Below are 10,905 nucleotides of genomic sequence, written 5' to 3'. Positions count from 1 at the left end.
CCTCGCGTACACTGCATGGAGCGGATACCCTCCTTTTCCCTCCCTTCCACAAACACATCCCACTGCGCACAGACAGACAGTGTAGGGTGCTGATGCCCACCCATTCTTTCCACTCGTGGCAGATTCCCACGCATATGCGCTGTCTGGAGGAGATGTGTTCCCCATCCTCACAGAGCTATGCCATGGACTGCAAAGGCAGAAGGCAGCAGTTCACGTCACAGGTATTGTTACAGTCTTCCAGAGAGAGCTTTTCTGTATTTTTCCTGTTTAACTGTTAGCTTCTCTCAAGCATGAAAGTTGAAATGGTGGAGAACAACTGAGGAGTGTGTTCCTATTGCCCTGGGAACTCTTTTCCCTGCGTAGGATATAACCTGAACTTTGGGAACTGCTGCCGCCGTACATGCTACTTCCATTCACAAATGCTCACTGCCAATCTCATAACAAATTGATAGTCCTTACAGTCACCAGAGTATCACCCAGGTTTATTTTTATTTCTCACAGCTTCTACTTAGGGTTGACTAAATATGACCAGGGCAAAGATCAGTTACATGCACGCCTAGTTACTTGAAGTAAGTAACGAATATCTCTGTTGGATGCGCAGAAGTCTGTATTGTAAGGGAGCTTGCTGCAGCTCTGGTCAGGGACCTCATTCCTCAGATTTCTAAATATAAAAAAAGGAAGATAATATAGAGGTTATTGGAGTAATTGAATTATTTGTGGGGTTGCTTCACGTCTGTGGCTATTGCAAATATTCTGCCATATTACTGGCAAAGAACAAGTATCTCCCAATTCCGCTGAAAGACCTGGATTCTTAGAGTCGATCATATCTGGTCTGTCTCTTGGGAGGCACCAAAAAGACTTTCAAAACCCACTGGTTTTGAATTAGTGCCAATTTCTGGCCTTGCTTTATGAGGACACTCCAGTGCAAGAGTGGGAGGAATACAGCTGTGGATGCCAGGTCTTTGCGCAGAGATCTTTGTGGCACTTGCTGCATAGGAACAATCCTTCTCTGCAGCCCTCCAACTCACCTGTCCTCCAGTATCACGACTTCTGGCTCGCAACTTGTTAACCTGACATTCAGCAATATCAGCTCGTTCTTCAGCCTCTTCCAGCTCATGCTGGGTCTTGCGGCATCGTGAAAGATTAGTGTTTGCCTGTTCTTCCTGGAAGTCATGCAGTGCCATCAGTGGAAGCAGAGTGACATTGCCCTGTTGCCATTAACCGAACACTCTATGGCTGTGCCACAGTAACCTCACCTACTAGTTAGCCTCACAGCTACATCCCTGCATTGCCAGCACTCCATTTCTATCTAGTACTGTCAACAACATGAGCACTTAGCTGGGGACAGAACAATTAGTCCTGCTCATTTCCAGCTGGGAAAATTGGCTAGTGTTGCTCGAAAAGTGCAACAACTCCAGGATAATTACAGCTGTGCCTGCTCTGTTGTGAGCCGTAAGTCTGTATGAGATAAGGAATATTCAAAGGCAGTGGCCATAGCTGCCCTATCAAACTTAGTATTCAATTATCTTAATGAACTTGGGATCCCAGTCCTTTTGGAAATCTCCACCCAGGGCCCACAAAGATTTAAAAAGAGTCCCGCACTCACAGCTTCCTCAGCCTGTTTCTTGTATGCTTTCACTTTTAACTGCAGCTTGTCCACCAGGTCCTGGAGACGGAGAATATTTTTCTTATCCTCTTCAGACTGTGGGAAGTGACAATCAAGTCAGCCTCGGAAGATTGATGGAGGTGATGCATGTAAGAGGGCAGAGGATTTGAAATACCTGGTAAGTGAGCTCTTTCAGCCTTCGTTCATACTTGCGAGTCACTTTCAGTGACTCTATTCCTCGTTTCTGCTCAGCATCAAGCTCATTTTCTAACTCATTAATCTGAAACACAGTATCATGGTGAAGACAGCAAGCTGCCAAGAATGGCTGCTGATCCTTCCTGCAGCTGCTTCTTGGGGCTAGACTAGCTAAAAACTGCTCGCCATGCTGTATTAGTGGTTCCATAGTCTGTGAATCCAGAGTTATTTATAGAAGGAACTTCTATGCATACCTGGGACTTTTATAGTCAAAAATAGGCTTAAATCTGTCATAGAAAAGGAAATTGAAACAGCGAAGGGACGGTTCTCTCAATATTCACCAGGTAAATGGGGAATATCTGTTTAATTCGTAATCTTTGAGTCCAGCCCATCCTCCTGAATAGTCCTTAACAACCTCGCATAGCTCCATGCCTCTTCTGCCATGTATATAAGTCAAACCTGGACACTAATGTTTTTATTTCTGTGTGGATACTTCCTTTCAAAGCCAAGAGCACGTAATTGCCAGTCAGTTGTGCTGTATTTTGGAACAGGAACAGTTAAGAGCGCAATAAGTGGGTCAGGCAAATGGTCCATCTCGCGCAATGCTCTGCCTCTGGGAGTGGCAGCAACATATACTTTTTAGGGACAACATGGAAACCTGGCTGCTGTCTACTCCCCTCACACTTGTCCAGCTTCCACAGTCATTAGATTAGAGGTGTAAGAGGCATATCTATGCCTGTTCCCTTAGGTATGTCTATAAACCTGCTGATTTCTAGTCCCCTTTTGAACCTTCTACCAGCTGCCTCTACAGCCTCCCATTGCAGCAGGTCCCAGAATTTCAGTGCCCACTGAAATTTTTTTTTATTTCTTTTAAACTAATCTCCGGGTGAAGATATCCTGATCTGCATCATGTGTCCTTACCCCTCATATTGTACATTACCATTCAGAATACATCTTGGTCCTGCTGTCATGATTCTGTAAACTCTTATTGCATTCCCCTCAGCCATCTCCTCTCCAAACGGAAGAGTCCTAGCCTTGTTTGTCTCTCCTCATAAGGCTCCACCATTCAGCTGCCATTCCCTGGATGCTTCTCTAACTGTCAGGTCCTTCTTGAATTGCAGAGACCAGAACTGCATGTGGTACATTTAATATAGTGGCAAGTGATGCTCTCTGTCTTGTTCTTAGTGCCTTTCCTAATGAAGCCCAAATTTTTTCCTCTTTTGGGTTTTTACTTCTGCTGCATATTGAACAAACAGCTTCTGAGGCCTGTCATGGATGAGACTGAGATCTCCTGACTGGGCTGTAATGGCCAGTTCCAAGTTCATCCCTGAGTAAGTATGTTTTAAATTATTTTTCCCTAGGTAAGTTACCGTATATATTTATCCTGATGTTCATCTGCCACCATTTTGCCCATTCAGTTTTTATGAGGTCATTCTCAAGTTTCTCACCCACAGTGCAATGTTAGACTGCTCAGTGTAACTCTTATCAAACCTCCTGGAGATACCTGGGGTTGTCCCTGCTGTAAACTTCCCAAGAGGTTCCAGCAACCAAGGGCCCACTCAGGAGCTTGACCTTAGCCTACCCTAGTCTTCATCATACCCTTGCCTCTAGTTTCTGGAGTTGCTTCTTTCCACTCTTCAGTGCCAGCTGCTCGGCTTCATCCAGACGGAGCTGCAGGTCCTTCACCATCTGTTCCAGATTCTTCTTCATCCTCTCCAGGTGGGCGCTGGTGTCCTGCTCCTTCTTCAGCTCTTCTGCCATCATGGCTGCCTGGTTGTAATGCACAGTTATGTTACAAATTTGCCTCCCTATCCCTGGTAGTTCCGCACTCTCCCTGGGACCAATGCCCAGCTTCATGTTGGTGTATGGCTCTCCACCTTCTCAGCCAGTGCCCATGGCTTTGCTAAGGGTCTGTCATATAAAGAGGATCACTGTTCCTCGGTATCTGTATTTCTAAAACTACTCTGCCTTGGAGAACTGGCAGGGTTGATGACAAGAAAAAAATGATTAAGGCATGCAAATGACTTAGTACCAAAGTTTCATTTTTTAAGAGTCTGTGGAAATTAGGAGCATCTTGAAGTATCACCAGCTAGCACTCTGCATTTCTGGGCTCTCAAATGATTTTGAATATCTGGGCATTTGGTGCCTAAATTTGCTGAAGAGTCAGACTCCCAAGCAGTTTTTGCCAATGAAATGCCCCCGAGTATGTCAAACTACAATGGAAAGCTTGTGCTCGCTGAGATCTTCAGAATTCGGGATGGATAGCTGTCACCAATGTGACAGGGCAGAGGGGAACCTGCAGCACTGCCACTGGCGGGCAACTGGAACTAGACACAGCACTTCAGGCCCAGGTCCACCATGACTTGTTTCATTTTCATATATCTTTCCTAGATCATCCTAAGATTTGTTTCTTCTGATGCGGTGGAACTGTAGCCTTGTTTAAATTAAACATTTCTATTCTGTCTTCTTTCTTACGTCTAGCATTTGTATGGAAGCATGTATGATTTTAGTCTTAATTTCTGCTTTTCTGTGCTGTGTCTAAACAGGACTTGGTTCAGACTTTTGTTACAATTTTGCCACCATCTGTCCTGTCTTGTCTATTACATTTATCCTGGAAGCAAAAGTGAATGTGGGTATGGGGAGGGGGAGACAGAATGCCAATTCAACACAAACTGCTAGCAGAACATGAGTAGAGGACCTAGACTAAAGGAGTCTTCCATGGCAAGCGGTAGGGTAGAGGCTGTGTGAGGCCCATGTGCGAGGGATTGTGTCACTGATATTTTCTGTTCCTGTGTTGAAGAATTGGTTCTCCTCCACCTGATTGCCGCCTTTCTAAAGTGTAAAAGTGACTGCAATAGTATAAAATGGAAGAGAGGCAAGCAAGAAGACTCACATCTGTGATCGCTTTCTTTGCTTTCTCCTCTGCATTTCTGGCTTCCTGAATGCTGTCTTCAACTTCATTCTGTAAATGAGTAATGTCCACTTCCAGTCTTTTCTTGGTGTTGAGGAGGCTTGTGTTCTGTTGGGACAGTCCAAAACCGGGTCATTCCCACCCCATTTCACCACTCCCACATACCTATTATAAAGGACATAAAAAATACCTGTGAGTGGAGAAGCTGCACTCGCTCACTGGCATCCATCAGCTCCTGCTCAGAAACTTTCCGGGCTCGCTCTGTCTGCTCCATAGCAGCTCGCATCTCCTCCATTTCTGTTGTCATCAGGTTGTTCCTATGCTCTACCATAGCAAGCTGCTCCTTCAGGTCATCATTCTCTCTCAAAGCATCATCCAAATGGAGCTCGGAATCCTTTGAAAGTGAAAGCACCATGAGACTCAGAGGCAAGCACAGTGAGTGGTAAAGACCTGTAGGACACTGGCCCTTGGGGTCCCTACCTTGAGTTGCCCTTGCGCAGCTTTGAGGTGCTTGTGTGTCTCTGCTGCCTGACAGTTGGCATGGCTCAGCTGTATTTCCATATCATTCAGATCTCCCTCCATCTTCTTTTTCAGCCTCAGAGCATCATTTCTTCTTCTGATCTCAGCATCCAGTGTGGTCTGCATAGACTCTAATACCCTCTGGTGATTCCTCTTCAGCTGTTGAATTTCCTCATCTTTCTCTGCACTCCTTCTATCAACATCTGACTTCAGCTGGTTCAACTCCAGCTGAACACGTAAGATTTTTCCCTCTTCATGTTCTAAAGAGCCCTGGCAGGGTTGAAATATCATTTGTCTCTGTAGTGTCCATTACTGGGAAATGCCCGTGCAGAATTTTGACACTTTACAGACAGTAAACACAGATATATTTGCCTTACTGTGGACCTTTAGAAAAGGTCCTGAAAAAGCTGACTGCTATTGCCATACGCAAGAGTCATTATACCTCAGCTGGATATTAATCAGTAGTTTAGGAATAAGACTCCTTAGGAAAATGCCTCCAGTACCACAAGGTCTGAGCACTGAGGGATATATTGGCACTACAGAGATAACAAAACCTGTAAAAACATAAAGTAGGACAGCCAAGCCTCATGCTCAGTAGAAACTTGCCTTCTCTTGCATCTCCATGCTGAATTCTGCTTAGGGGCTCTGCACTTCGTCCCGTCCCAGTTACTGTGTGAGCATATTCCCTTTCCATACAGCCTTTTCCTCCTGATACTCCTATCATCTAGCTTCAGATGTCTAGGAGTTAAAAGCCTGAGGCTGGGTGTTTACAACCAGTGGACAGAAATAAGCACATCCAGAGAATGAAACAGTTGATGTAGCCTTGGCATCCCTTTCAAGAGCAGACCCTCCAGAGATGCCTGTTTCTGCTTTTTTATTCTAGAATGAGCCTATGGTGACTAATGTCAAGATTAGACTGATGATATTTAGATGCATAAATTAGAGCAGATGGATTTGCATGGCCACTATAACTCTTGCACCTGCTGCCTGCCCATCTAGTGAGATCTAAAGATGAGAGATGTGTCAGTTGTTGTTTACTTCTTTTTCTACCTAAGTGGAGTTACAGAGAAAATAAGGTGAGGCTCTTCTTGGTGGTGGACAGCAAAAACACAAAAGGCAACAATCAAAACTTGATACAAGGGAAATCCTGACTGCATATAAGGATAAAAATGTTTTCCCATGAGAATGATGCTGCACTGGAAAAAGTTGACTAGCAATACTATGAAATCTCCATCCTTTGAAACTGTAAAGACCAATTAGATGAGGCTTTGAGCAACATAATGTCTTTGAGGTTAGCCCCGATTTGAGCAGGAGGTTGGACTAAAGACCTCCAGGGATCCTTTCCAAACTAAATTAATTCTGTATCTCTATGTTTGCCCTAGGTATACCATGGGCAGCTCCATGAAGTGCTCTCAAAGATATTTTGTGGAGAATGAGATATGGTCATACAGAAGTAATAAAAGCTTTACCAAGAGACTGTCAGGGCAGATAGGGAACCAAAGGCAGAACTCAGACAGAAGGGAGCTGAAAGCACTGCAATCTGTCATGAATTGGGAAAAAAGTAAGATTTAAAGTTATGAAAAGCTGAGGGATAGCCAAAGACAATAAGGAAGACTGAAAAATCATGGAACTGTGGAACCTGGTATGCATTCTGTGTCAGTAAAGCGTGTCAGTAAAGCATGTCAGTGTACCCGCAGCACTTCCAAGATTCAGCTGATCGCCAGCAATCTCTCCATGTTCATCAGAACCCATGTCCTGCAAACTGACTCCTCTTTGAATGTATTACTGACTCCCATTCATTGAAAGTGAAGGAACTGAAGAAATACAATCTTAATTCTCTTCAACATTCAACTTTCTTTGAACAGGAGGTGACATTGAGAAGACTTTTAAGTATGGATTAGACCTGGTCTGAAAATATCCTTGTTTAATTTGACTAGAAAACAAAAATTGTCAGGGTTTTGAAAAGCAAATGACCTTTCTTCAGCCTTTCACAGGAGCAAATTCAAACAGGTGGTGCAGAATGAGCTCAATTTTAGTCTGGGACTGAGGTTTTTTGTGCATGATAGCACAGCAAGGAATGCCACATTGGTACAGGAGAGGAGCAGTCCCTATGCTCTTTGGTCTGCTCATGCTCTCATACTGCACCTTTGTGACTGTATCGGGATAAACAGCAATATATAATCTCCAAATTTTCTTCATTCATGATCTCTCTAAAAACAAGCCCTCTTATTGAGAGCACTTGCCTCTGTTTCTTCTAATGCTGCTTGAAGGTCATACTTTTCTTGCTCAATTTGCTTCTTTGCTTTCTCCAGTCCATGATTAGCTTTTCCGGATTCAGCAATCTGTTCAGTCAGATCAGAAATTTCCTCTGCAACACAGAAAACACACAGTCAAGTCATCTTAGATAATCCTGTCAATGGCACCTGCAGTTGCTGTTTGGCAGTGGGAGTGATGGAAGAGATAATGATGTAATGTGATGCAGCAGTGAGGAGAAATAATAGGTCTTCTCTCATGTGTAATCTTTATTTCTGATTATCTGCTATTTCCAGTTCAGTGTGCAATTTGAAAATGAGAGGGACCAACTGGAGTGAGCTCAGAGAATAACATCAACTTCCTCTGGATAGTGAAATTACATCTCCAGAGACAGTCTTGTTTGATTGCTGTCGTTATCCTCAGATACTCCCCAGGGATCATTCAGCTCACAAAAAGAAACTGAGTTGTGTTTCCCTTATCATTTGCTTATTAAATGCCAATCTGTTGTGCCACAGCTGCATGGCCCTCCAATAATCAGGAGGTAGACAACAGCCCTCCAGATTTTTTCTGATGGCAATGACTGAAGTAATCTGAAAAAAATGAGTATCTGGTTTCATCATCATTTCTGTCCATTCAGTTAATTTGGTCCCTATCTATGAATGGGATTATGATGGTATGAAGAAGGGGGAATACCATAAGGAAGTAGGATGCTGTAATAATCTGTAGGCATGTGCTTACAGGTGACTTTGTGATCAGCTGAACAGAAAAGAAAGTTGCCTAATCTGAGTTTGTGGGAAGACCATATAGAACAAAACCCTGGGAAGAGGCAGAACTCTGGTAGCCAGAAACATGGAAGCATCTTAGGACTTATGGTGGATCTCAGCTGATAGAGATCTGTACTTACGCTGGAGGTTCTTGTTCTCCCGTCTGACAGTCTCAGCCTGATCAAGTATTTCTTCATATGCGTTCTTCATCTGGAAGATCTCGGTGCTAAGAGAGCGAGACTCCTTCTGAGCAGCTTCCAGCTCAGCCTGACTCTCCTGGTACTTCTGCTTCCATTCAGCCAGGACCTGGAGAAACAGGAGCATAAGAATGACCCATTCTGCAACAGTTCTGTTTCTGCACATTTGCAGGACAAGAACACAAGAGGCTTGGCCTGTCTGACAATCTTTTGCTTTGGACTGTTCTCTGCCTGTCAAAATCAATTCACTGTGATATGTACTGTTGATGTTTTCCTGGAAGCTACTTAAATTATCCTCTTCAGCCAGCACTAGTGCATACCCCAAGCCCTCATGCAGGAGTTTGATTTGCCACCAGCCTGGACACAATGTGGGTAGTCTGAATGAGGCTGTGTGAGCCTTTTTATTATTGCTGGAGCCAGTGGTCTTGCGCTCAACCCACCAAGAAAGATCATATTCTATGATTGTCTCCCGAGTTTGATACCACAGCCTTGCAGGGTATCTTTTTTAGCACATTCACCTATTTCACTCACACAAGGCTGGGCCAAGGCACAGAGCTGTGCAACATCACTTGGTCAAACAGTGTTGATTCTTTTAAATGTTATTAAAGGCAGTGAAGGTTGCCATTGTGTAAAGGAGTCTGAGACTCTGCCTAGCCCAAATTCAAGGCTGGCAGATGAGCACCAGGCAAAAGTCAGGACTTGTTAGTTTGCGTGGGAATACTTGCTCAGTCTGATCAAAGACTAAATATGGAACCTCCCAATATCCCTTGCGAAGACTTCATACTTTTTAAAACTATCAGAAAGCTACTTTATTGATTGCTGTGGTCATCTGGGGTTACTCACACTGTGAAATTATCATTACTATATGTCCTGTTATGTGCTCCTTACCATAGCTTTGCTTTGGATAAAATGTAATTTATCTTACTGTGAGTGCAGGACTTTTGTAATTTCAGAATTTGGCCTGGCCTATCAAATGTCTAACAATGTTCAGTTCTGGCAGACTCTTTGAATGAACCTTGTCAAAATTCTTCTGCTTTTTATCAAATGCTGCACAGGCTGCGTTTGACCTCTCCACATCAATCATGAGGTCATCCACTTCCCCCTGCAGCCTCTGCTTTGTCTTCTCCAGTGAAGCACACTTTGAGTTGACAGCCTCAATCTGCTCCTCTGACTCCTGCAGGCGCTGAGCAAGCTTCTTTCTGCAGGATGAGACAACCAGTGCTGAGAGAAGGAAAATTCTGACATTTTCAGAAAATGGACAGGAAGGGAGTTTGGCATGGAAGATATGGGCAGAGAGTGCAATATTGAAAGCTGTGATGGTGTGAACAGAGAGCATCGATAGGAGCCTGGAATGACACAGCACGCTGGAGCGATGCATAGGCTGGGAGAATTCTTACCCAAGAAGTAGACTATACCAATGTGGAAAGGAACCAGAAACACACTTTCAATACTGGCAATGTAAAGAATGTGATTTTTCAACTACTATGATTAACTGCACAGTTAATTCACTGGAATTCTCCTTTCTGTAGACACTACCAAGCATCTACTCCTCCTCCTTTAAACCTCTACTCACTCTTCTTTTCATTCCTAACACATTACAAAACACACTGCTCTGCATATTCCCACTACAAGCATACTCTGGTTTCCGCCAGTTCATTCTCATGTTTATACTTAAATATCCTTCTACTTGCTCCAGACCACCCCTACACATACTTGGCCTCCTCCAGCTCCTCTGTGCGCTGAATGGCGTCCGTCTCGTATTTGGTTCTCCACTGGGCCACTTCGCTGTTGGCCTTGGACAGGGCACGCTGCAGCTCCCCCTTGGCTTCCTGCTCCTCCTCATATTGTTCCCGCAGCAAGTCACAGTCGTGGCGAGCAGACTGCAAGGCGTGGGCCAGGGCGCTCTTGGTCTTGATAGTAAAATTATATAAATTGTCAAAACATTAACAATTTGTGACTGGATTTTTAAACTATATTTTGATAAAAAGTCCACATCTCACTGCCCATGTGCAACAGTTGCTAGAGTAACAGAAGGAGCAAAGTGAATAACATTAGGGACTCTGTGTTTCAGACTTGATGTTAAAGAAGTTCAGGCACTTGTCCTTCTTGTCTGGGGTACTGCCTCTCAAACGTATCTCCACCAAGTGATTCAGGCAAAGACAGAAGAAATTCAGCAACAGGCAAGGTAGGAATTATCTCTCAAGAAGTTTCCCTGTAAGCTTTTCAGGTAGAGTTTGGTGTTTATCTGAAGGTGGAAAAAACTTTAAACTGTTCTTTCATATCTAACCCAGGATACGCCTGCACTTCTGCTCCCTTTCTTTTTTTTTGGCTGCTGCTGTTTTCTTTGCCTCAGGGATTTCCTGTAGCAGTAAGGTATGCACACAGACCTATTTTCATTCACTTCTCTCATGTTTTTGAACTTCAGAAAGCATGATGAGAAGGACTTAAACTGACTTCCTT

General features: G+C 43.9%; 1 protein-coding gene across 1 annotated transcript in view; it reads right to left on the bottom strand.

The window, feature by feature from the left end:
* Positions 1-1,028: 1,028 nt before the first annotated feature.
* The window catches only part of LOC104159740 (myosin-4-like), a gene marked incomplete at its 3' end in the record, with an annotated part of 33,922 nt that continues 24,045 nt past the window's right edge, over positions 1,029-10,905 (bottom strand). Inside the window, exons 29-39 of the mRNA XM_009697730.1 lie at positions 10,159-10,355; positions 9,461-9,644; positions 8,389-8,554; positions 7,475-7,599; positions 5,193-5,501; positions 4,903-5,106; positions 4,695-4,820; positions 3,401-3,571; positions 1,782-1,886; positions 1,607-1,702; positions 1,029-1,163 (exon numbers count right to left, since the gene is read on the bottom strand). Coding sequence (XP_009696032.1) covers positions 1,029-1,163; positions 1,607-1,702; positions 1,782-1,886; positions 3,401-3,571; positions 4,695-4,820; positions 4,903-5,106; positions 5,193-5,501; positions 7,475-7,599; positions 8,389-8,554; positions 9,461-9,644; positions 10,159-10,355 — 1,818 coding nt within the window. The remainder of the gene's footprint in view (positions 1,164-1,606; positions 1,703-1,781; positions 1,887-3,400; positions 3,572-4,694; positions 4,821-4,902; positions 5,107-5,192; positions 5,502-7,474; positions 7,600-8,388; positions 8,555-9,460; positions 9,645-10,158; positions 10,356-10,905) is intronic.

The sequence above is a fragment of the Cariama cristata genome, unplaced genomic scaffold (assembly GCF_000690535.1).
Source record: "Cariama cristata isolate BGI_N322 unplaced genomic scaffold, ASM69053v1 scaffold4603, whole genome shotgun sequence".
In the NCBI taxonomy this organism is placed as follows: domain Eukaryota; kingdom Metazoa; phylum Chordata; class Aves; order Cariamiformes; family Cariamidae; genus Cariama; species Cariama cristata.
The sequence above is the reverse complement of the archived record's forward strand: the minus strand, read 5'-3'. Positions and strand labels throughout refer to the sequence as shown.